Source organism: Musa acuminata, chromosome BXJ1-10 (genome assembly GCF_036884655.1).
Source record: "Musa acuminata AAA Group cultivar baxijiao chromosome BXJ1-10, Cavendish_Baxijiao_AAA, whole genome shotgun sequence".
Lineage (NCBI taxonomy): Eukaryota > Viridiplantae > Streptophyta > Magnoliopsida > Zingiberales > Musaceae > Musa > Musa acuminata.
The window spans coordinates 18,591,156-18,613,152 of record NC_088336.1 but is presented as its reverse complement, the minus strand read 5'-3'; the positions used below and the strand labels follow the sequence as shown (position 1 = coordinate 18,613,152).

General features: G+C 37.5%; 2 protein-coding genes across 3 annotated transcripts; one reads left to right on the top strand and one right to left on the bottom strand.

The window, feature by feature from the left end:
- The first annotated feature begins 95 nt into the window (after positions 1-95).
- On the top strand, positions 96-6,645 carry LOC135595310 (protein TONNEAU 1a-like). Its single transcript, XM_065086058.1, has 8 exons — positions 96-265; positions 1,081-1,213; positions 3,297-3,385; positions 3,494-3,616; positions 5,350-5,495; positions 5,566-5,591; positions 5,669-5,822; positions 6,258-6,645. The coding sequence occupies exons 1-8, from the start codon at positions 179-181 to the stop codon at positions 6,307-6,309; spliced, it is 810 nt and encodes a 269-aa protein (XP_064942130.1). The 5' UTR covers positions 96-178; the 3' UTR covers positions 6,310-6,645.
- Positions 6,646-7,109: 464 nt separating this feature from the next.
- LOC104000116 (uncharacterized) lies at positions 7,110-18,424 on the bottom strand. 2 transcript variants are annotated; one of them, XM_009422070.3, is made up of 19 exons: positions 18,287-18,424; positions 17,669-17,738; positions 16,998-17,567; positions 16,730-16,906; positions 16,525-16,638; positions 16,146-16,204; positions 15,922-15,988; positions 15,727-15,778; positions 15,511-15,603; positions 15,253-15,336; positions 14,727-15,151; positions 13,400-13,461; positions 13,077-13,146; positions 9,865-9,945; positions 9,662-9,763; positions 8,481-8,605; positions 8,031-8,151; positions 7,797-7,923; positions 7,110-7,338 (listed from the first exon to the last, which is right to left on the bottom strand). In XM_009422070.3, the coding sequence occupies exons 1-18, from the start codon at positions 18,328-18,330 to the stop codon at positions 7,810-7,812; spliced, it is 2,430 nt and encodes an 809-aa protein (XP_009420345.2). In that variant the 5' UTR covers positions 18,331-18,424; the 3' UTR covers positions 7,110-7,338; positions 7,797-7,809. The 2 variants fall into 2 exon arrangements, with proteins under 2 accessions (XP_009420345.2, XP_009420344.2); XM_009422069.3 differs by lacking the exon at positions 7,110-7,338 and having other exon boundaries at positions 7,538-7,923.
- Positions 18,425-21,997: the final 3,573 nt, after the last annotated feature.

Genomic DNA, 21,997 nt, shown 5'->3' with positions numbered 1-21,997 from the left:
CCAATTGCATATGACGGCCGTCGCCGGAGCTCCATAAAGAGGGCCGAAGCCCACATTCTTAAACGCCCTGCAATAAGTTCGTTTCTTCCTCTCGCGTCTTCGCCTTCCTTCGCATGCTAAAAGAGGGAAGGAGGAGGCAACGAAAAAGGGTAGGGAGGGAGGGCGAAGGGGCGACGAGATGGACGACTACGCGAGGGAGATGATGGATCTCAAGACCCTCGTCACTCGCACCCTCGAGAAGAAAGGCGTCCTCGCCAAGATCAGGGTCAAATCTCTGCCCCCTCTCTCCCTCTCTCACACTTTCCCCGCGATCATGATCGATCCCCTGGATGGAAGGGGGTTGGTGCTCGTTGTTCTCCCGTGAGAATTAGGGCTTCGTTGTGTCTTTGATTCCCCTAGATCTTGTTTGTGAAATGGTGAGGTGGATCTCTTGAATGCAGTGTTGCTGTGGGGTTTCGTGGAGTCATCCGTTAATCTAACTTGTGTTAATTTACATGGGAATCCTTTGAGGGATGAGATCGGAGTAGAAAAGATCTTCCAGCGGTTGTGAGAAGCTCTGGTTGCAGATCTGCATCAGATCTTTGGGTTCTCGGGACGTGGTATGGATAGAAAACTAGAACGAGAGGGCACCTCTTATGTTCTCGAGCTGGTAATCTGATACCTAAGGCTTGCATTAGAACTCCTTTCTTGGGAATCTGCTGCTCCAGAATATTATGCAATAAACTTTTGGAATATTTTAGGTGTTGTTGAGGTTTTTGGAAGCCGAAGATTAGGATATGCCCTTGATGGAGCGTCTGGGTTTTGCCTCATTTCATTGTGTTGTCTACTTTATTTCAGCCTCAATGACCATATTAATGGTGGCAAGTTTGAAGAAAGTTCAAGTCGAATACTGTTGAAAGTACCATCTGTTAATGCCACATCTCTAGTACGGCATTATTAGTCAGTTGTTTCAGGAATTCTGTTTTGTGTTTCCATTTTCAACTGTCTGACATTAGTGTTAGTCTTTACCACCTCTAGTTGATTAGCTTAAATATTAAGATAGCCAAGGTTTCTGTGGTTTACATTTGAATTTAATTTTAGGCTGAGCTCAGAGCAAGTGTATTTGAGGCAATAGAAGAAGAGGATCAAGTTCTTGAAAATGATGACAATGTTCCTCCTGCATTACTAGGGAGCTGCAATGACCGAGCGAAGCAACTGCATACCTCTCCTTCAGGTTTTGAATTTTCTACTAAGTGAACCACTCTTTGGCAACTAGTTATGTCTCTTGTCATGCCTTGAATTTTTTTGTCATGAAAACATGTTCTTTTACGGAATCATGTGGGTAAAGGACTGCGTTCCGTGTTATTTTTCTGTCATGCAATTACTAGGAAACATCAGTCCTAAGTGTGGATAAGTATTTGATTCATGGATCTGTTCTGCAAATAATATTTCTATGTGTTGAGAATAAGAACAGAAAGCCTTTGTTTAGTAGCATATTAACTAATTGAAGTAATTAATATTTTCTGGATAAGAAAGACAGATAGGAGGAATTTGGAGTTGGTAAGTGCTCCCACAAGTAAGGGCAGTTGATTCCTCATTATTGGTCATGGAGTGAATTATTTTGGTGTATATTGCTTCTAGGCATCGGCGAATGGTTATAATTTTCTCTTTTTGATTACTAATATATGATTTTCTCGTCTACTCTAGTTATTAAGTAATGTTAGATATACGTTTTTATGTAAGGCTTGACATACTTGATTGGTGATTTGATGTATTGCATTGTTTTCTATTTGAAATTAGTTTTGTCTGGTCGAGATATGAATTATATAATTTTGATTTACACAGATTTATTGGTAGGCCATTAGGTACTTTACTGATCTCATCTAGATTGCAAGTACTACTCTTTAAGCTTGAGATTAATTTATGGAGATTTCATTAATTATTAAACAGTGATTTAAAAAGCGCTAGGCGCCAAAAGGCGCCAAGGTGCAAAAACGCTTGACGCGCTAGGCGCTCGCCCGAGCGAAACGAGGCGCTAAAATATAAAAATATATAATATAATTAATAAATATAATTATTTAAAATTTTAAATAAAAATATGTTATTAAATTAAGAAATCTAAGATACAAAATCACAATGTCACATTAACAAAAAGTTTCAAAATTCAAAACAATAAAATTTTACATCAAAATAAAAATTAACAACATTAAAATCAAAATAATATATTATTAATCTATTAACAGTATTGAAAATTAATCATTTCAAAATTTAAATAAACTTAATATTAAGAGTATACTGTATACTGAGCCTGACGGAGAAATGAGGAAGCAGCGGCGAGCGGCAGCGGGAAAGGGAAAGGTCGCGGGAGGCGCGAGCAGCGGGAGGGCTCGCGGGAGGCGCGAGCAGCGGGAAGGCTCGCGAGAGGGCTCGCGGGAGGCGCGAGCAGCGGGAGGGCTCGCAGGAGTCGCGAGCAGCGGGAAGGCTCGCGGGAGGGCTCACGGGAGGCGCGAGCAGCTAGAGGGCTCGCGGGAGGCGCGAGCAGCGGGAGGGCTCGCGGGAGGCGCGAGCAGCTAGAGGGCTCGCGGGAGTCGCGAGCAGCGGGAAGGCTCTCGGGAGGGCTCGCGGGAGGCGCGAGCAGCTGGAGGGCTCGCGGGAGGCGTGAGCAGCGACAACGACAAGCAGCAGCAGCGGGAGCAGGAGCGACGAGCAGCGAGATCGGGAGCAGCAGCGGCAGCGGGTTAGGGTTGGGTAAGGGTTATATCAGTTTAGTTGGTTCGATTGAACCAACTAACAATCGAACCAGGACCGAACCAGACCTAAAATCCTAGTTCGGTCACTTGGTTTACCCAGGCGCTCGCCCGAAGCGCCCAGCGCCCAGGCGGCGCCTGTTTGAAGCGCGTCGCCTGGGACATTAGCGAGGCGCTCGGGCCTCGCCTCGCCTCGCCCGAGCGCCTCTTTCAATCACTGTTATTAAACCTAGTTAGTCATACAAGGATTTTTGGTTGAATAGTTTGATAAGTGCCAGTCATTTGTTTAGCCAAAATTAACTAAGCTAAGTGCACATACTCTTTGTTTGTACGATTGTGAGTCTTGCTAAAAAGTAACAGGAAATTTAAACTAGCAACAAACTCTCTTTATATAGGCTTTCCTCAGACATCATGCAACACGAGGACCTTTTTCTTTGGAAGTTGCCACATTCATCTAATAGGTCTTGTTGTATACAATTCTGTAATCCACTGTTAGCATCATGTTGAAGAAATTAAACCCATAATGGTGTGGTGAGATGGATGATATTGTGAAAGTTGTGTTGCTTGCAGGAAGGTTATTAACAGCACTAATTTGCGAATATTTGGACTGGGCCCAGTTAGGCCACACACTCAAAGTTTATCTGCCCGAGTGTAATTTGGTAATCATGTAAACTTCCCTTTGGTTTGTTGTTGTCTTAAGAAGTTCCACATGTCGATATCATGGATTTACTGTTTTTCTTCTTGTTCATGGTATTCTTGCTCTTCAGCAAAAGGACTTCTGGAAAGAAGAATTGAAAGATTTTAGTAACAAAAATCAGTATGATTCGAACAAGAATGGTGATAGTGGTCCACTGCTCTTAGAAGTTCTTGAAGGATACTTAAAATATGAGGTTTGGTGCCCTTATGTGATTTTTATTCTTTTTCATGATCTTTTTGAGTTACACTGTCGTTGGAATTACATTGATTTCCTGAAGTAAAAATGTATTTATACTAGTCCTAACCAACTCTTTTCTTTTGCTTTTATAATTAAAAAGAATCTTGATAACAATTATTGTATGAAATATCTTACAAATTATGATATACTTTATGCCATATTTTTTCCATCATTATAAGATAAATTGATCATTCCCTCCTGAGCTGTTTTGGTTGCAATTGGCCGTCATTTGTCAAGTGTTATTTTCAGCTTCAAGTGTTGTGGAAATGGCATTTAAGATGATGTATTCATGATCCAGCCATCCAGAAGATATACCCAACCTTGTAAAGCTCTGATATTAAACACTTGACATTTTCTATGTTATGTACATCTAAGCCACCTGTATTAGTAGATGCATAAAGCAGTTTGAACTTTGAAGTTCCCAATTCTGTAGAAAAATGTTTTAAGATTCATTCAAGCATATCATGAAGGTGCATTGCGAAACAAGTTCCAAGACTACCTTTACCTTTGCTTTGTCACAAAAGCCTTCTGCGCGGAAATCACCTTGGATAACAGTATAACAAAAAGCGAGATAGATACTCCAATTGGTACATAATGGGAAGAGCACTAAACAACTAATTGGTGTCTGTATCATCGGATAGATTATCACATTCAGCTATTTAGATGGACTGAATCACCCTGATAAAGTTAGCCCATTTCATTTGACGAGTAGTATAAGCTTTTCCTGTAAAACAATGGAAATAGTATTTGTACTCCAAATGTTGAAATGCAAAAGCAGAAAGACTTGTTCTTAAACAAATGTATAACATCTTTATATTTTGCACTGATAGCTGGAGATGAATATTTTGGTTTCTAATACTTATGTTTTATCATCAAGAAGCATTAACTCTTTGAGACATAAAATGGTCCCAGGACGAAAGATTTATATAATTTTATGCTAGCTCAGCTTGGATTTTCTTTTATTTCTTTTTGTGATTTTTTGGTGTTTTATTCTGATCTCTCAAAATTATTTAAACCTTCATAATGTTGGGTGCATGTGAAAACTGGAACCTCTTAAATTTTAATACCTTTAATTGTTTCTCTACTCGAAGCTAGATTTCCTAAATGATTCTACGTTGAATCCTTATTAAAGAAAATTTGCCTCGTTCACTTCCATCTTGCTGATAGCTGCAGGGAGTTGATAACCTGCATCTCTAGACTCTTCCAGGAAAACAATGTGTGATTTTGACTTTATGCTAGGCTGCAAGTTGAAAGAGCAAAAGGGCAAACACAATACATGAGGCTCTGCCAATCCTAGTGAAGGCCAACATAGGCAGCTTTATCCCTACAATTAGAGAGGTTATTCTTGTGACTGAAACCTTGGTCACATAGGTCGCAAAGGGAAAATCCTTCGTATTCTAAAATTTTAAGACCTTGAATTAGACTAAAGCCACATTCTGGTAACATCTGTTGTATCTCTTGATGCACCCTACTACACTATTATGGTCATTGCATGCCCTCCATGTCCTCATCTTGAATGTCTCAATCTTGGGATGTTAAAATTTGGAATAGATATGGCAGTATGAGTGGTCTACAGTGGAATGCAATTGATATTAGCATTACTCTGGTGTGGTCTACAGTGGAATTAATAAGTGTGTTATCTAGGGATTCTTATGATGATTATTGCTTCTGTTTCATATTGTTGTGCAGAATTTGACCCAAAATAGGATGGCCGGAGGGAGTTTAATCAATTCAGAGACAGAGTCAATATCTAGCGGGGAGGCCAGGAATGTCCGAAGGCCATTTTCATCATCATCATCATCTGCTGCACACGGAGGCTTACCTTCTTTGGACAGGTAAGTTTAACTTTTAGTTAGCTTCTGTTTTGGGACCTTTCTGATGGGATTTTTTTATGGTTGATGCTAGGCCGGTCCCTCTTACACAGTCATCAGGTAACTAAAAGGTTTTTGTATATTTGTGCTCTCGTTTTGCTGCTTACCTTACCCTGTCTTTCGTTTTATGGTTCCAGATCGAAAGTCAAGTTCCTCAGTTCCTACGAATAGGAAGGACGATTACATGTGGAGATATGACGCTGAGATCTCAGAAGATGTAATGCGAGCTGCAAATGCTTTAGAGAACATTCAGCTCGACAGAAAAGCACGGAATTTGACAACATCTTGGAGGTTAGTGTCCTGTCACATTTTCTGCCATATTACATGTTTGTCCTTGCACCTTGAAGTTCATGAATATAGCTTTGAACATTAGTGATTGTCTCACCACATGAAGTTTTCTTGTCACTTTAGTGGATCACGATGCAACTGCCTGTTAGCAATAACTTTATAATTGCCTTCTTTGTTTGTGCATTCTGAGGCGGAGCTGTCTTTGCAAAGGAATATTCCTATGTATTATTGTGACTGTTCTTTTAAAATTAATTAAACTGAACCTAGTTGGTCTGACTATAAAAAAGCCAGCCTAATGGTTTCATTTTACATTTTTGAAGCTGTTCATGTGCAAATCATCTCACACAAATCTCTCTGCAGTATTTTCTTGGGATCGTTGATTTTGGCAAGTACTAACTCATTTGGAATTGACATGCTTTGCCCTCATTGTTGATGCAGGCATGCGAACAATGGCATTATGGAAGACGATGGCACGGTGGATCGTCGTTAGCATGACTTACAGCTTCTGTTACGTTTCTAGCTTGTTTCGGTTTTGTGCGTGCAACGTCAAGACTAAGAAGCTGTTCCAGTTGCTGATCTCCCCCTTCTTCCCCGTTGGAGCTTTCTTTTAATGCATCGGGGTTCACACGATTGTCTCTGATGTTGTTTTCAGCACCTGTAGCTGATTCATGTATCCCCCTTTGTGATGCCTATCATTTAGGACCTGCTGAGGCTTTTGCTTTTCCAAATCACAGTAATATCATCATCTCAACAAATGCCCAGTAAGTGCTTTGCTTGTTGCTGATCTTCTAATAAACTCAATTGTTCCTGGGGCATTCTTTTGTCACATTGGTAGTTTGATTGAATGTGGCTCTTCTTGATGTGTATTTTGAACGTCCAACGATGCACATACTTCTTGTGCTTCTACGATGATAAAAAGTTTTGTATCCTGTGATTGATGGTGATACCTTATGGTCGATTTTGATCATTTATCAATCCTAAGCATTGTTCTGCGAGCTAATTAAATTGGTTGACTCACTGTCAGACAGAGCACGAGCCATGTCCATTTTATCTCCGTGATCAAAGCAGTCATAGTCATGCTTGGCGGCCAGGACACTTCAAGGCACACAGTTGTCCCTGGCTATGTAGGATCAGAGGAAAGGAAAAGTGATGCAATGGATTCTCGGGGAAAGGAGGTATTAGAAAATATTCTCACGAGACACTACGCGTCGGTTTCCTAAAATTTCTAGTAAGAACTTATTTGTTTTTTTTGGTGAGATTTAAACTTCAAAATTTACAATTCCAAATGGTTAAAAAAAAAAAAAAGTATATCCTGGCAGTGGGTGCTCAATAATGGGTAGAACTTTTGAAACCTTGGCATTTCGTATCGGAGGTGTCGAATGGTTCAAACCTGAAGTGTCAACAAGGCCTGCAGGGATGGGACACGATCCTTCGAGGCGCCGCTTCACATGTCAACATACTAACACCAGAACGCATTGCAGTATCGGAATTCCCAATTCAATATCCTCCAGGGAGATTCCTGTAGCAAGTCAAGGGAGCATCACATCATAGTTAAACATTGTTCTGTTTAAAAAGTTACAAGAGGCTACAAACCAGTAATAATTAACTCTGTCGAACTTCGTACTAGTTTCGGCCTTCGCTGGGCTAGTTTGGCTCACATGGAGCAGAGATGCAATGTTAATCTTTTTTTTCTCTCTTTTTATCTCCTTTGCTCACAATTTATTGTTCATGATCAATCAATGGATGGGATAATATATACTATTTCTTCAGTAAATTACAACAAGAATTACATAACCTACAAGTCTAAGAAAGCACACAAATCCCTCTCTCTCTCTCTCTCTCTCTCTCTCTCTCACCTTCTTGGCCGGCACAACAGGTTAGGGCAAATGATTGAAATTAAATCATAACTAATTGATAATTATGATAAATATAGAAAAGGAATTATGTGACTGCAACTTAAACAGGTGGTGAAATCACCGTCTCCCAAGTTTCACTTCTCTGGCTCTTGATGCCCATTCATATCTCTCTTCGGAGTTTGCACATTCTGTTCCCCGTCATTGTTGAGCTTCGCATCAGTGGAGTCCTCAGGATTATTCTGTTTTCCCTGGAAACATATGGATCATACTCAATCTATCATAAACAAAGTATCTGAAGGCAAATGTATAAAGTGAAATTGAAACTTTCAGAGATGTGAAACATTACAGGATTTACCTTGTTCTTGTCGCGCCAACCAAGTACAAATGGCCTAGCAAGCAAGCTTATTTTTCTAGGAGGGATATCCTGAGATGAGTCTTGACTTGTTCGAACAGGTGAATTATCCGTAGTTGGCGTCCTGACAAGAAGAACATCACAAAGACAACTGTCCATGAACAGTGTGTTTACATCAAATAGTTAATTGAGCCGAGAAAGCAGTGTGAATGATCTAAACGTATCATCTAGGATTGGCACGACACTGTATGTATGCCCTCATGCTGTAAAATGATAATAAAAATTAAAAAAGAACAGGACCACACAAAGATCAAAATATCATGATAATTTCAAGTATCATAGACTAGCTTTACTGACAAACAAGGGTAATAACAAGTCAACAGAAAGAGACGCTCATCTAGAAAGTATTGGGAGTAAAAGCAGAGTTGGCTACCAGTGGTTCAACACACATACCTTGGAGAGCTTAATGCTTTAAGCTGGCTGGACTGGTATTGCAATGTAGCCTCTAGCATCGTCTCTGCCATTACTGCCCTGTCCTCCATTTGTGCAAGTAATGACATGGCTTCTTCATATTTTTCCTGCATATATCTCGATGAATGGGTAAAAAAGACCAGAAAGTCGAGATAGAATAGAATAGTCAGATTTAGATGACAATTCTGACATAAAAGAGAACTAAACGTAAATTAGAAGAACCAAAATTTTCATGCAATAAAGGTTTAGGATGGCAGCAACAATTGCCAAAGAATTTACAAATGCAGGAATTAGAAGTCAGAACTTGGTTGTAGTACGAAAGGTATGTTGGTACCAAAAAGTTAGAAGTTCGAACTTAGGTGTAGTAGAAAAGAGTAGATTATGTATACTTTGTCAGCTAACTGTTAAAAGATTGACAACAAAAATTAAGGAGTTAGTCTTGCGGTTGCTTTGCTTACTCTTCGGGCAACTAGTAGAAGGAAGCTCAATATTCCCATAGGGCTCAGATTTCTAGCTAGATAAAACAATTATACAAGTTTTAACTACACTTTGGCTTTCAGTTCCAGCCTTGTTTGTAGTATTATCCGTATTGCACATCTCAAAGGACTATCACATTTTGTTTCACAGATTCTTGAAGTAAACCAATGTGGCAGGAATGCTAAGAACAAAGATGTAAATGCTATGCAAAAACTGACGATAATATGACAAGTCAGGCCACCTCTATAACCCAGACCAGCACATGCCAGATATACCTTAGCATGAAGTTTTTCTTTTTCTTTACAACCTTAGAAAGCAAGCTGAAAGATGCACAAAGCACTGTGAATATCATTGCATATTCAATCAGAACCAAGCTATGGCAAAGAATTACCAAATGGCCATAACTAACATACATCAGTTTTACATCCTTTAAGATGCCCAACTTCCACAGAAACCACCAACTAAGAAACCGTCCTAATACAAGTTTCAATCTTGATATTTGCATATATTTTATATCCTATTTCCAAGCAAAACTGGCACTTCTTGGCATACATCATGGATTTTTTATTCTGAAAACAACACCATAACTGCCCTTTTATGGTCACCGTATCTATTTCCACCTAGAAATTAAGTAGAGATAGTAGTATTTGGATCAAAATGCATAAACACCATAGATGAGAAAGAACCTGGAGGGCATTGACAGCTTGACGCTGATTAGCAGCCTCTTGCTCAGCAAAGAGGCGAGCATCTTCTGTGACCTTCTGTTCTTGTTCAACCCGCATCAATACCTTCATAAGTAAAAAACCATTAGTTTATAAAACCAAAAATACAGAAAGCACGAAAGGAGAATCATAGATCAATACACAGGTAGAAATGGAGTCTGACACACCTCAAGCATGGCACGCTCTTGTTCCTGCTTGTCTGCTAGAGCCTGTCGCAACTCAGTTAATTCTTGCTCCAACTGCTCAACCTGATAACAGTAGCAATTCAATTTATCAGGTTTTGATATAAAACGAAAATGACACAATTGTAAGTTATGCCAGATTCAATAGTCTGCTTGGCTTTGTGATTGCACCTTTATAAGATATCTGATATAGTACAGTTCTTTACCATGTAAAAGCAAATAAAGAAGGTTTTATGGCCTATTAATTGGTCAATTTGAAATCTGATCTTTTATTCCTGAAAAAGAATACCTGGGGATTATCTATTATAACCCTCCTATGCACTACAACCCATAATCAACAATTGTTCCTGTCCAATCTTCTGAATGTAGAAAACTTATGTCTACATAGACCCTAAGAGTTTATGGTACAATTATTCAAGTATATGATGCATTACACATACCAAGAAGATACTAATACTTTAGTTAGTCAAAGATCTGTAGAAACATGACATGATTTACTCTTGTTGGAACTAGTCAAACTGAAATATGATATCACAGAACTTCAAAACATCACAAGCATGTGATGTATATTATTGTGCCTCCGAAGAGGCAAAGGAGTCTCTGCCGTTAACAGCAGAGCATATGGATCTTAAATGGGGGCAATAGGTGAGCACTGTAGCTGATGTTCTGCATAGCAATTTGTTTGGTGTTAAGAAGGTCCACTTGGGCATCAACAGTTTAAACATCAAAAGACCAAGAATGTTGAGATAATTAATGTCTGAACTCTGAACTAATATGTTTAAGTTGAATAGCCAGCGCATGTAACCATTATTTCATACTTTAAGAATATCTGCCCAACCCTTTTGCCAGAGGTTGAAGGGGAATCGTTTCATTTGTAGCAAAGATAAAATGTATGTAATGCAAGAAATTGGACCGAAATGTGGGAAAAAAAAAACTGTTTTAGGATACCAGCTATCTTGGCTTGGGACAGCCTCTTTTCCATGGCACACACACAATTTAAACCGCAACAGGCCACCGAGTGAACCAAAAAGGGATCTTTAAGGTGACTTCCACCTTCTAAGTTAATCCTTCCCAAATGAAGATGACCAGGCTCAGAGCCAAGAAATTATTTACATGTTTAATTAATTTGGTCATTATCAGAAACATGCTTCTTTCTGAGCAAACTCTTAATAATGGTTAGTGTTGATCAGCTACGTTGGTCTAGATATGTCTAATGGAACTTTAACTCTCCAGAGAGGACGAACAAAACCAGCCAACAGCAGCAAAAGAGCAAAACTTAGTCATTGCTTTACTGATCTCTAATTCAGCACAATCCTCCATCAGCAGTACCCAAACGAGAAATAGAGAAGATCTATAGAACTGACCCCAGATACTTGGAGCTTCTTGTTGTAGGCATATCAACTCTTTTCTCAGAGAAGACAATCTAAATATAGTGATGCATAAATTATATATCATTATTGTATGAATAGACACAATAACTCAACTTGTGTTATTTCCTCCAAAATATTTATAACTCATAATATATCCAATGCAGTTATAACCACAGAGAATGTTCCAAATCATGGTTATGAATCTTGCAGTGTACTGGGCATACCGTGAACTATGGTATACTGATATATTATAATGCAAACATATTTCAATATTAGAATAAAACTTTAATGTTTTTGGGCATACCAACAAGTATGTACCAGCCTCAGTGTTTTTAAAAGCGTTAGGCACCAAGGTTCCAAAACGCTCGAGGCGCTAGGTGCTCGCTTAGGTGCCCACCCGACCAAACGATGTGCTCTAGAATATTAAAATATACAAAAATATATAATATAATTTTAAATTTTATAAAAATATATAATATAAAATATGGTAACAATAGTTGACAATAGTTTTAATATCAATTCTAAGGATTAACAATCCATTGTTAATAGTGGTTATAACAGTGCACAATAGGGGGGGGGGGGGGAGAAGAGGAGTCACCGATGGTGAAAGATAGGGAAGGAGAGGGCAAAGGTGATGGAGGAACCTTCAGACGGTGGCAGCGACGGCAACGGAGGAGGAAGCTACAGATGACGACAATAGCAACGGAGAAAGCTGCAACCTATCCCTCAACAGAAGAGGGAGTTGCACACGAAAAAAGCAACGATGAAGGATGAAGATTTAGACCTTTACATTGGCGAAGGACTTATCAACAGTGGAAGTGGAAGATTGGACCTTTCCGTCAGTTGCAGAGCACGTAGCGGCAAATCCTAAGGTTGGACTTAGTTGGTTCGATTGAACCAACTAAGTCACTATTGAATCGAACCATAGTCCAAAATAGTCAACTTGTTGGATTCAATAGGGTGCTCACCCGAGGCGCCTGGCGCCTAGGCTCAGTCGAGCGCCTAAGCAGCGCTTCAGTGAAGTGTGTCACCCAGACCCTGTGCGAGGCGCTCGGGCCTCGCCTCGCCTGAGCACCAAGGTGCCTTTTAAAAACATTGACCAGCCTAACATAGTTCCTAAATCAATAGCAAACAGAGCTATTAAACCTTATTAAAAAATAACATAATATTTCATATCTAGGCTTTTAAATGCCATGGTTCATGTTCAAGGGAGCCAATCTTCAATTTAGAGCCTCCATGATTGATTTTGAGGAGATAGGGTTGGAGTCACAATCCTATAGATAGGTAGCTCAACAACATACAGTTAGTGGACTATATATAGTAATAGCAAAAGTTAGATTCTCTTGGTCCAACAGTTGTTCTTATTTTATATTGTCTCCAAGAAACTGAAAAGATATACCCAGCATATGTGATAAAAACAAGAATAACTAGAGAAGAAAAAGCTTTACCGCCAAACAGATGGCTGGCAGCCACTATGTATGGAACATAACAAACATATACATGCATATATGCATATATGAGTTCATTATATGTACAAGTATATATGAATAAAGATTTCAATACCAGTTCACACCACATAATAGTATAGTACCAGGTCAGACAAGTCTATGATCGCAATGCCATGTACCATACCAATGGTCCACTGTAGGAAAAAATTGTAATATTTTTGAAGTGTCAGTGCTCTTTGATGCATTGGTAAACTGTGTACTATTTAGTTTGAATCCATGGGCATATATTTGTTTAAATAGACAGTCCATAAGAATATGAACTACTTTAGCCATGAGCAAGAGACAATTTTAGTCGTCACAACATTATATTTCACATTACCTTTGCACTTAAAATGCGCCTATTATCCTGCTTCACCATCTCCATCAATGCTGTCTCCAACTCCTCAGCTCTTGGAAAAGAACAAGAACTTTAATTCCATATAATTGAAAAATGTATTAATGTAGTCATTGATAAAAACGAGGATCATTGCTCCAGATTAAGTGTTATAGGATCATATTTCATCATGAAATAAAATCAATATCATTCACTCTAGTAGAAAAAACAGGTATCAAACACTTCCATTTTAACATAATAGCTAAGATGAAATTTCTAAATCCTAGATTTCTAATATGATTATCAATAAGATGTTAAAAACCACAAACCTGAGGGTAGCAGATCTTTTCTCCTCCAGCAATCTACACAGTTCCACCTTTAACCATGTGGCCTAAAAATAAAGGAATACAGAAGAAATTCAAATGATTCCAAGTGGTCCTCTAAACTTTTTTACTCAAAATAATAAGGCCTGCTAAAGGCACAAGACCCTTCAATTCAACTTCACAAAAAGAATCAGGAAAAGCATGCTTTCTAAAACCTTCAGCCTTATATGCTCTTTATTTGTTATATTTTGACGACACTTGACATATAATTCATATGAAGTGCCCATTTCAACAAAAGAAATTACAATGGTAGGCAAGCTTGGTCTTCGTTTCCAAATAATTTCAGTTACTTGAAAGTTAATTAGGCAGATGATCATGTTTCTAAAGATAATCAATGTGTCTATTTTCGGTCTTTGGGCCTTAGCCACAGTTGAAGACCAAGGTAAACCAAGTAGAAGGCCTACACTCTTATTTACTGCTCTAACTTGGTGAAATTTGGAGATGTTAAATATCACACAATTCAAACTTGATATATTAAGTGAAAGAAGCCACAAAATATTAAAATAAGTAGCATGTTTTTTTGTTGACTAATAAGAAAACTCTTTTTCTAAACTTTCGTAAATAAGATTTAAAAGACAGATTACAAGCTTTAATAATTTTTATAGAAAAAAATAATTTTGGTAAGACATTTTTAGCAGATAACACCTGATTGCCTCAATTTGATTCTAGTGTTTTTTCCCCATAGCACAAGTTAGTATAATTTATATTTTTCATAATTCTCCTAATTATATGATAATACATTACCATATGTTTTGTTGTCCTATTCAACATGTATATTATTTGATTGATTTAGAATGACAATCATACAAAAGAAAGAATTTTGGTAGTCATCACTAGATGTGGCAGTTACACCTGTCTGTTCCAAAATATATAAGATAGCAAAGTTAGAGACTTGTAAAGAAAACGAGACAATGCACTATCCAACAGTTGTCATAGATCTTTTTTTTTTTGAAAAAACTAAAAGAAAGCAACAATTTCTCAAATTGGAAGTTAAAACTGTGCTTCAGAATGAGCACATCAGAGAACCAGATCCAGCATTCAGGCTTAGATAACCACTTTTTGCATTGACAGTAGTTTATTTTTCTAAGCAGTAACCACTTTTAAATTTTATTATGTATTAAATGTCCTGAAGATGCCATAAAAAGTGCATACCGCCTATACTGTGTTGGACGTAATAGTTGCATCATTAATCTATTTCTCTAAGTTGCACTATTGATCATCTCACTCTTGAAATTAGTAACAGGAATCCAACCTGGTACAATAGAAGCAATACCTGTTCTTTAAGATCAGGTAGAGAATCCAACTCTGCATCAACTGTCAGAGTACTAAGAATGCCATCCAATTTTGCTGAATCAGACTCCATGGACTGTACATCTCCATTGGTGTTCATTTCACCTACATTTTCTTTTGATTTTGCTTCTGATACTAGTGGTCCATTGTCACGCTTGAAACTATATAGTTTAGATGCAAGACCTTTAGAGTCTCTCCAAACACGAAGTCCTTTGGATCTTTCCTCCATGGCAGCAATCACTGATGGTCGATGTTTGTTCCTTAAATCTTGTAGTCTCACCTCATTTATAGGTTGATATCCCATGCAAGCTGTCAAAACAAGCTGGCTACTGTCAAAAGTAGAACCAGCAAGTGACTGCAATAATGTAACTGCATCTCCTGCATCCTTTGTTGTCACAATTGCAGGACCTAGAAATATGCATTAGAAACACTGCTTGGTCATATTCCATGCCACAAGTTGTTCTCATATAGTAAAAAAGGTAAAAAAAAGTGAGTAAATTAACTAGTACCATATAATTCCATCAAAGCTAGTGCTGTTCGAAAAAGCATCTCCCTAGTCCCATCAAACAATAGCACATCCCAGACACGAAGAACTGAGATTTTCAAACATCAAACAAGATGTTAATAAACATATTACATATCACAATCCTGAAATATATGAAACAAGAATGGTAAAAAGAAAGATAGTAATAGAGAAAATTATGTAGAGATAACCTAATAGTTGCAAACTACAGAAGAAAAACATATGAAATCAAATAAAACCTGACCACTTTCCCAGGGAAGCATATTCACGAAAATGGAAAGGAACCAGGGTCCTGTAACCCATGCAACTTGCACTCCAAGATAATCCAGATGATTCACTGCAATATAGTAAAAGAAAATATATGTGAATTACAAATTGTGAATTTATATTTGTTGATATTTTTCCAGCACAATCTTTTAAAAACAATCAAGATATTAGTAAAAGTACAAGGAGCTAGGACCTAATTTTGGAAATCTTTCACGAACTAAGTCCTCCAAAACAAGTTGGTCCACCTGGTACATATGTGCATGTATTGTCATGTCATAATGTAACAACAAAACCCACCATTATGCAAAAGAGAACATGCAAAATGACTAATAAGTTAGGAACTAAAAGCCAAAAATAAAAAGAAAAAAACACTGCAATGGCATATCACCTGAGATTCAATCATTTCCTCAGAGTAGTAACCATCAAAATAGTCATCAATGATACCCATCAAAGTCCTGTGGTACTTCAAGAAACTTAGGATCAGTACTTTTTCTACGCTATATATACCTAAAGAACAAGATCATTACTTGCACTGCTGAATTATTTAAATCAATCATATGATTTTTCTTCTGCACATGCAAGGGACATCCTTGATTAAAACCTAAGACCCACCAAAATGCATTTTCCTCTGGCATCAGCAAAAGTAGTAATCCTGCAAAGAAATTCATCGCCTGCAGAGCACAAAATCAAGATGCTCCATTTAGATATGCAACACTCGAGTTCAAAGGAATATGACTGGAAGCTCACTGAAATAATATAAAGGAATAGCTGAGAGGTGATTCTTATCCACATAATTGCAGAACAACAATGGTTGATCAAACTCAAAGAGTGCTAACATGTGAAGAAAAAGCTCAGAGGGAATAAATAAAAACAGAATCTCAAGGCTATATAAGAGCTCCTAGGCTTTGTTGCAAAACTCATGGCAAAACTATTCACAAGAGAATGATAACACCAAACAAAGGTATAAAACAAGAATAAGAAGAAAAATTACCTGACAATAACCAACAGATGGATTATGTCGAGCATATGCAGTGAGTAGCCGCCTCAAAGCATTTCTCCCATCCTCATCTAGAGCAGGATGACCAGGGAATGTTCTGGGAAGATCCTGTAACGAGAAAATAAGCAAGTCATAAGAAATTCAGCAGCATTAAATTGCCATATCACCTAATGATATTGAACACCATGTTGCCAGACACCTTCTCAATCTGTCCCTTCCATTTTTCAGTTCCCAGAGGTCGTATTGGTTTGCTTTCACTGTCAGCTTTAAGTGGAGCATCAACTTCTTTGGCCTCTGTCATAGATTCTAGACCTAGCAAATTACTATAATATCCATCTATCCTGCGAGCTCCAACACCAACAAAAGCTTGCCAAAGCTACAATCAAGGACAATGACAAACATAGATTAGTGGAGACACAAAAACCAGTGGTAGCAACAAGCAATGAAGAGATAACGACTGGAAACACCTCTCCTCTAAGAGCCATTGGGAGGCCCCCACGGACCAAGCACTCCAATTCTTCCTTTGTCTCTTCAGGTATCCCTTGACTAGCCATATTCATATTGGAATCAAAATTTCCCTCATCTCCAGAAGAAGCTTCATGGACTGGCTCAGATCTCTCCACATCATAAAACTCATCATCTGAGTCTTCGGAGGCTCTCGACTCTTCAATAGGAGCAAGGTTCGTCCTACTCCGCTGGGCAACTTGTTCACCGCCTTCCATGAACTTTTTCTTCTTTACTCGATGACTCATCATCTGCTCAATGGCACTAAGGGAAGGCCTGATCTGGGCCCAAATTTGGGCCTGATGAACTCCTCTCTGATTTTCTGTTGTCTCCTTCCCGGATCCAACTTCCTCCTTGCCATCGCACTCGCTAAGCTCATCAGGGCTGCTGTCCTTCTCGGGCACTTCAGCCGCTTCCAAATGTGCCTCAGTTTTATTTTCCCCTGTGGACAAGTCATTGTTGGGCGTACTCTCAAACTCGGCCAGCCTCTCAAGGAACTTCTTCCATCGCTCGGATCTCTCTTCTTCCTCCTCCTGGAATCAAGAACGGTACGATGTCCTAAATTGATCCACGACATCAATGCCGCCAAAACACATATATATATAACGGGAGAAATTGGTGATGGAACCCTTGCCTTGTAAATATTCGCATATTCTCGGTACCTCTGCAAGTGTTGAGGCCGCACTGCAAATCCATATGCATCCCTGTTCTCATCTCCCGCAATTAAGAACAACACACAGATTAAATAAAAAAAAAATCCTTCAAAATTGAAGCCTTATCCCATAAAAATTCAAGAAATCAGGAGTCTACAGAAGAATTAACCTAATTCTACCTCAACTCAACTGCCATAGAAATGGGAATCCTAAATGCAAACAGGGCACCATAAAAATGCTCCAATTAGAACATCCATCGACTAATCTACCACTCCAGCTAAAACCCTAGATTCCAGAAGGGGATCTAGGATGTCGATCCGCGAACAAATAATTCACGATCACGCCCGAATTAAGAAAAGAGAAAATCCAGAAAACCCAACACGAACACACAAAAGATCCAGAGCGCAGAAGCCCAGATCGGGAACTACATTGCCCCAATTCTAATCTCAAAGACCCAGATAACAAAACAAATCGGAGCGGAACGAGAGCGCGCATCGCGGAGAGGATAAGCCCGCGACGTGATCAACACGTGGGCGCGATCCATCGCGCCATGACCATCATCAGAACAAGAAAGAGATGGATCGCTGCTCATCACTCACCTCTTGTGCTCGAACGTGATGATCGGGAGGCTCTTCCCCTTCATCGCCGCTCGATCGTGGAGATAGAGGGGTCGAAAGCAAGAAAGAGCGGAAACTGGAAAGATCTTGACTCAGTGTCGACCGAGTGCTATTGCTGGTTTATTATTTATGGCAGTTCATATATACGTACATATATATAATGTATATATATTATTCTATTGATTTGCTTTTGGCTATGAAACATATATGGATTTGGGGTTGCCGAATGATGACGTGAGGTGAGGTTCCTTTCTTCCAAAAAAATACTTTCATCTACCCGTTCGACCGATACCCAATTTCCTAAGTTTCTTATAATTGGAAAAAACAACGACAAGGCCAACACATTCTCCAATTAAAAGACGGTATTACGGCGGGTAACCAAAACGTGGGTAGAAAAGTATTTATGTTATCTTTATTTTCCGACCTTTCTGTGCCCCGAAAAAGTCGTTCAATATGATTAAGAGCGTCTCGCGGGGGTTAACCACACAGCAAACACGATCCACGTTCAGCGAATCGGCCACCTCATTTACCCCTGTGGTCATTGGCAGACCTTAGTTGGGTCCCACTCGGACCCAGCTGTTGGGGCTCTGTAGGTGAGCGACGAAGTAAGAGTCCAGGAGGTAAGAATAGAGTTTTCATTTTCAGATCTGGAACTCGATAATAACGACGTGAAACGTGGCGCAATGTGATTGGATAATGAGCTGAATAGACATAATCCTAACAAATAAACACATATTTATTATCACAAATAATTCGAAAATAAGGTTTTTGGTGGCTCAATATGCAGATGGCCATGTTTGGCGGAGAGAAGGCATGCATGGGCTGGCATCGTCCGAGGCACATCAAATCAGCCATGGCATGCGGAGACACACTCGTGGCGGTCACACTGACACGGTTAAATAAATGAGTAATATATTTGGGATGGTATAATCCATGCAAGCGAGAGAGAGAGAGAGAGAGAGAGAGAAAAGGGTCGTGGCATCATGTGAGAGCTATCAATTCAGTACTGTGTCATTCCACCGACATCTTCAAAATAATCTGCATATGTCATCATTATGCTAAGTAAAGCGGCTGATAATTTTATTGTATTTGTTTAAGATATATACTTATTGCTAATATCAATTTCGATCGTATGTGTTTGAAATTGACTGAACGATTATACTCTTATTTATAATGCTAAATATGATTTATATTTCGTTACAATCGAGACTCAATTTTATTTAAATTAAATTATATATAATATTATATGAAAAATTAAATGATGAGTCCTCAGATTGGAAGTCAATTCAAATTATATTACCAGTAAAATTTAATATATGTAATTCCAAAAGTAAATTACGTACAGTATATGGATTGCTGACATTGACATATGGTCAATATAACTACAAGAGACATGTAGTCAACATATCAAGTGATAAGATTCAGCATGTCAATGGAGCAGAGTGGCAAAAGGTCTCTGACCCACTTTTGTGTCTCACTGAGAAGACAAAAAGATACAAAGCACTTCCCAAAGCAGTATAAAAATGCAGCGGGAATTGAACAAGCTTAAGCGATAATACAATCCAATATAAGTTTTTAGAATTATCAACAACATCATCAAAGTATTTATCATGATATTAAAGCAACTTATGAATTCAAGTCATTTATTTGTCCCTTTTTATTCAAGTCACTTAAGGATATAGTAGATTATTTTTTAATAATTTAAATTTAGAAATTATTTCTGCCATAATAAAATTATTAGAATCTGAGTTATAGAGGAATATTTTTGTTTGTGACGATATATATATATATATATATATATATATATATATATATATATATATATATATATATATATATATATATTAGTTTGTGTGATTTTCTTAAAAAAATTCATATTTTTGGTATTTTCGAATTGATATCCCTCATTTTGTATTTTCTCAAACAACCTAATTTAAAAAATATCCAAACCATCCTTCAATAATTTTTTTATTTGTTACACTATGTTGGTCTCTTACATTGTTTTTGGTTTGTTATAATATTTTGCTCATCACAATGAAAATATAATAAAGCCTACTTTAGGACACTATAAATTATCTAAATAGATTTTTAATCTCAATCAAATTAACTATAAATTTTAAAATATAATATTATAATGTTTATTAGCAATACAATCCAAGAGACATAATGTTTATTTTGCTCGCCACTTGTAGTTTTTTCCTATAACATTTTACTACTAATTCCATCCATACGTTACATGCATGATTAAAAAAAGGATGTTATATTTCAATTTTCATTACTACTATCAATATAAATATAATAAAAATATATAATATTAAAATTAAAATATGTTAATTTACTAAACAAAATTGATAGGATTTCCGCCTGTATACATATACAATACTTTTAACATATGTACATAATTATAATGTCTAAATAAAAGAAAACTCAAGTATAACATATCCAAAATTTATACATACAAAATATCCATAGGTCATCATCTGCATTTATAATATATAGTGAGTAATCACTTAAGTATAAGCTTTTACATATTTATTCAAGTAAGCATGTATCATATTATGTATATCATATTTTAAAATCATCGTCATAAAATAATTAATAATAAATACCTCATCTTATGTTTTTTTAACAGGTATAACCCTACAACATACTATCAAAATTAAGAGATAAGATTCTATCTCGAAATAACTCAGAATGCTTATATCCATAGAAAAATTGATAAATTTATTAACTTCTATGCCCTATATTAAACATATGCATGTACTCTCACATCATATGTCATTATAATATATATGTGCATTCTCATACTGTATATCATAATATATATATATATATGTGTACTCCTATACCGCACGTTATAATATATATGTGCACTCTCATACTATATATTATGATACATACATATAGTCTCACATCGTAAGTCATAACATATATGTATATTGTATGTCGTAACATATTCATGCACTCTCATATCGCATATCATAAAAAATAGGTACACTCTCATACTGCATGTCATCATATATGTATATATATAATATATTTTCATTATAATTCATATATTTTTATACTTAAAAAATATATATATTCATATTTAGCTCATTCTTAACTCATGACGTTCATATCATTCGAAACATACTTTCCAAAATATATTATGTATACGATAATTTATATGACCTCTATTTTATGGTAAATTAAACTTATACATATTTGATTGAATTCAAAAATGAAGATGTCAAAGAAAATCATATTTCTTAATGATCGAGTTTGTTGGGGAGAGATACACCTATCAAATTAAGAGCATAATGTCACGAATGGTTGTCGCGCACTCGCAACAACCTCGTTCAACGAACCGTTCATCGCTTTTGCATACTTATACAAAGATATGGCAGCCTATTTTGCCTTAGTTTTATATGTTTTTTTGCTTATAAAAATGTATGTTCGAACATGTTGCAACACTGTAGTGTGACCGCTCATCGCATTGGGTCAAACTACACCAAAATAGCTCCGTTTTTACATGCCACGACTTGTTTTCTGCAATCTGCAGCTGCACATCAAAATGTTAGCTATCTCAGTTCCCTGGAACCCCTTGAGTGGCACAAGGTTGGATAGAGCTTCGATATATTGTCGAGTATTGAACAATCTTCACAAGTTCGCACGTTTTCTTGATGAGAACTTGCCTTCGTGCCCGGCACC

Excerpts from the sequence above, each read along its gene's own strand:
- LOC104000116 (XM_009422070.3), bottom strand. The coding sequence starts at position 18,330 with ATGAAGGGGAAGAGCCTCCCGATCATCACGTTCGAGCACAAGAG. Across the intron at positions 16,639-16,729 it reads GGAAGGGACAGATTGAGAAG|GATCTTCCCAGAACATTCCC; the intron begins GTGTCTGGCAAC and ends TTCTCGTTACAG. Across the intron at positions 9,946-13,076 it reads GGCGCATTTTAAGTGCAAAG|GTTGAGCAGTTGGAGCAAGA; the intron begins GTAATGTGAAAT and ends TACTGTTATCAG.
- LOC135595310 (XM_065086058.1), top strand. The coding sequence starts at position 179 with ATGGACGACTACGCGAGGGAGATGATGGATCTCAAGACCCTCGTCACT. Across the intron at positions 1,214-3,296 it reads ACTGCATACCTCTCCTTCAG|GAAGGTTATTAACAGCACTA; the intron begins GTTTTGAATTTT and ends TGTTGCTTGCAG. Across the intron at positions 5,592-5,668 it reads CCCTCTTACACAGTCATCAG|ATCGAAAGTCAAGTTCCTCA; the intron begins GTAACTAAAAGG and ends TTATGGTTCCAG.